Source organism: Austrofundulus limnaeus, unplaced genomic scaffold, assembly GCF_001266775.1.
Source record: "Austrofundulus limnaeus strain Quisiro unplaced genomic scaffold, Austrofundulus_limnaeus-1.0 Scaffold720, whole genome shotgun sequence".
NCBI classification, from domain to species: domain Eukaryota; kingdom Metazoa; phylum Chordata; class Actinopteri; order Cyprinodontiformes; family Rivulidae; genus Austrofundulus; species Austrofundulus limnaeus.
The window spans coordinates 82,820-85,400 of record NW_013953122.1 but is presented as its reverse complement, the minus strand read 5'-3'; the positions used below and the strand labels follow the sequence as shown (position 1 = coordinate 85,400).

Below are 2,581 nucleotides of genomic sequence, written 5' to 3'. Positions count from 1 at the left end.
GGCCCTCCGAGACCGGGGAGTCTGGGTCCTCCGGAGGACCCGTCCTGTCGTTTTGGACACAGCCAATAACAGGAAGCTAACAATAACAATGAGCTAACATTAATGAAGAGCTAAGGCTAACGCTGAGCTAACACTACTGAAGAGCTAATGCTAATGCTGAGTTAACAATAATGAAGAGCTAATGCTAATGCTGAGCTAACATTAATGAAGAGCTAATGTTAACACTGAGCTAACACTAACACAAAGCTAACACTGACGTTGAGCTAACAATAAAATTGAACTAACACTGACATAGAGCTAACACTAACACTGAGCTAACACTAATGAAGAGCCAATGCTAATGAAATGCCAATGCTAACGCTGAGCTAACACTAACACAAAGCTAACATTGACACTGAGCTAGCACTAATGAAGAGCTAATGCTAATGCTGAGCTAACACTAACACTAATCTAACAATAACAGGAAGCTAACAATAACACTGAGCTAACATTAATGAAGAGCTAATGTTAACAGGGAGCTAATGCTATCAGAGCTAAAACTAATGCTGACGAAGGCTGAGCTAATGCTAACATGGAGCTAACAATAATGCTGAACTAACACTACCACAGAGCTAATGCTAACAGTGAGCTAATGCTAACATTAGTATGCCAATATCACCCACCTCCAGTTAGTACAAAGAGTACCTGTCAGAGCTCTTCTTGTGGCTCCGCCCCCTATCATTCTGAGCACGATCTGGAAACAGCTTATTGGGGGGGTTGGGTGGAACCCGTGTCCTCAGACAAAAAATGCATTTCCTCTTCTTAATCTCTTTTCCACACAGAAATCTGAACACACACACACTCAGGTGTTTATATTCTGAACACACACACTTAATCTGAACAGGTTAACGGTCAGATAACTGATTCTTACTTGCTCTTGTATTTGTTGAGCGCGTCCAGCAGGTGCTGCCCCCTCTCTGCAGGAGGAGTGTTGGACAGCTGAGGAACAAACACATGAAGGAGACTTTAGGTCCAGTCTGGTTCAGGTCTTCATCTCAGGTGCTGTCCTTACCTTTCCGAGCTGTAACTGGTCCCAGTTTGCAGAGACGAAGGCCAGGATCTCGTCCAGCTCAAAGTATTTCTTCTTGCTGCTGATGGACAGGTTGTACAGAACCAGGTGGACCACGTCGACCCACCTGAGAGGGAGGCGGCGGACGTACTCTGACCCTTTGTTGCACACGGCGCACAGGAACATGTAGAACCTAAACGGGGGCAGGAGGAACCGTCAGCTCCGTCCACAGAAAGGTGGGTTTGGACGAAACGGACGAAGACTCACCTGTCCCCGAACATCATGGGGTCCTGCAGACACTGAGTGCATGCCTCGTGGAACCACTGCTGACACCTGAAACACTGCAGCATCTTCAGGTACCACCTGCACACAGAACACCGTCAGAGCTGGGCTCACCATCAACACCTGCCTGCAGCTGATTGGTCCAGCTTACTCTCCGGGGCCGCCGCAGTAACAGTAACACTGCTGCTGATTGGTCCGGTGCTGAGAGTCCCAGTTCAGAGAGGACAGGCCGTACGGCAGGACCTGCTTCATGGCCCACAGAGCTTTGGCTATTGGTCCTTTCTTCAAAGCCCCGCCTTTCTGTGAGGACACAAGGAGATGGGTCAGATCGGTCTGAGACAGAGAAATGGATCTGACAGCTTTTGGTCTTCCTGTGGTCTTTTGAACCGTTTGTAGTACCAGTGGTCTAAAGACTATAAACTGTGACCCTGTCTGGTCTAAGGACTATAAAGACCCTGTCTGGTCTAAAGACTATAAACTGAGACCCTGTCTGGTCTAAGGACTATAAACTGAGACCCTGTCTGGTCTAAGGACTATAAACTGAGACCCTGTCTGGTCTAAGGACTATAAACTGAGACCCTGGCTGGTCTAAGGACTATAAACTGAGACCATCTCTGGTCTAAGGACTATAAACTGAGACCCTGTCTGGTCTAAGGACCATAAACTGAGACACTCTCTGATCTAAGGACCATAAACTGAGACCCTGTCTGGTCTAAGGACTATAAACTGAGACCCTGTCTGGTCTAAGGACCATAAACTGAGACCCTGTCTGGTCTAAGGACCATAAACTGAGACCCTCTCTGGTCTAAGGACCATAAACTGAGACCCTCTCTGGTCTAAGGACTATAAACTGAGACCCTGTCCGGTCTAAGGACCATAAACTGAGACCCTCTCTGGTCTAAGGACTATAAACTGAGACCCTGTCTGGTCTAAGGACTATAAACTGTGACCCTGTCTGGTCTAAAGACTATAAACTGTGACCCTGTCTGGTCTAAGGACTATAAAGTCTGGTCGAAGGACTATAAAGACCCTGTCTGGTCTAAAGACTATAAACAGAGACCCTGTCTGGTCTAAAGACTATAAACTGAGACCCTGTCAGGTCTAATGACTATAAAGTCTGGTCTAAGGACTACTTATAAAGACCCTGTCTGGTCTAAAGACTATAAACTGAGACCCTGTCTGGTCTAAGGACTATAAACTGAGACCCTGTCTGGTCTAAGGACTATAAACTGAGACCCTGTCTGGTCTAAG

The 2,581-nt window shown here is 46.8% G+C and overlaps 1 protein-coding gene across 1 annotated transcript in view; it reads right to left on the bottom strand.

The window, feature by feature from the left end:
• Positions 1-2,581, bottom strand: part of phf19 (PHD finger protein 19) — a gene marked incomplete at both ends in the record, with an annotated part of 6,471 nt that overhangs the window by 1,684 nt on the left and 2,206 nt on the right. Inside the window, 5 exon segments of the mRNA XM_014028142.1 lie at positions 685-825; positions 911-978; positions 1,052-1,241; positions 1,316-1,411; positions 1,482-1,630. Of these exon segments, the coding sequence (XP_013883596.1) occupies positions 685-825; positions 911-978; positions 1,052-1,241; positions 1,316-1,411; positions 1,482-1,630 (644 nt within the window).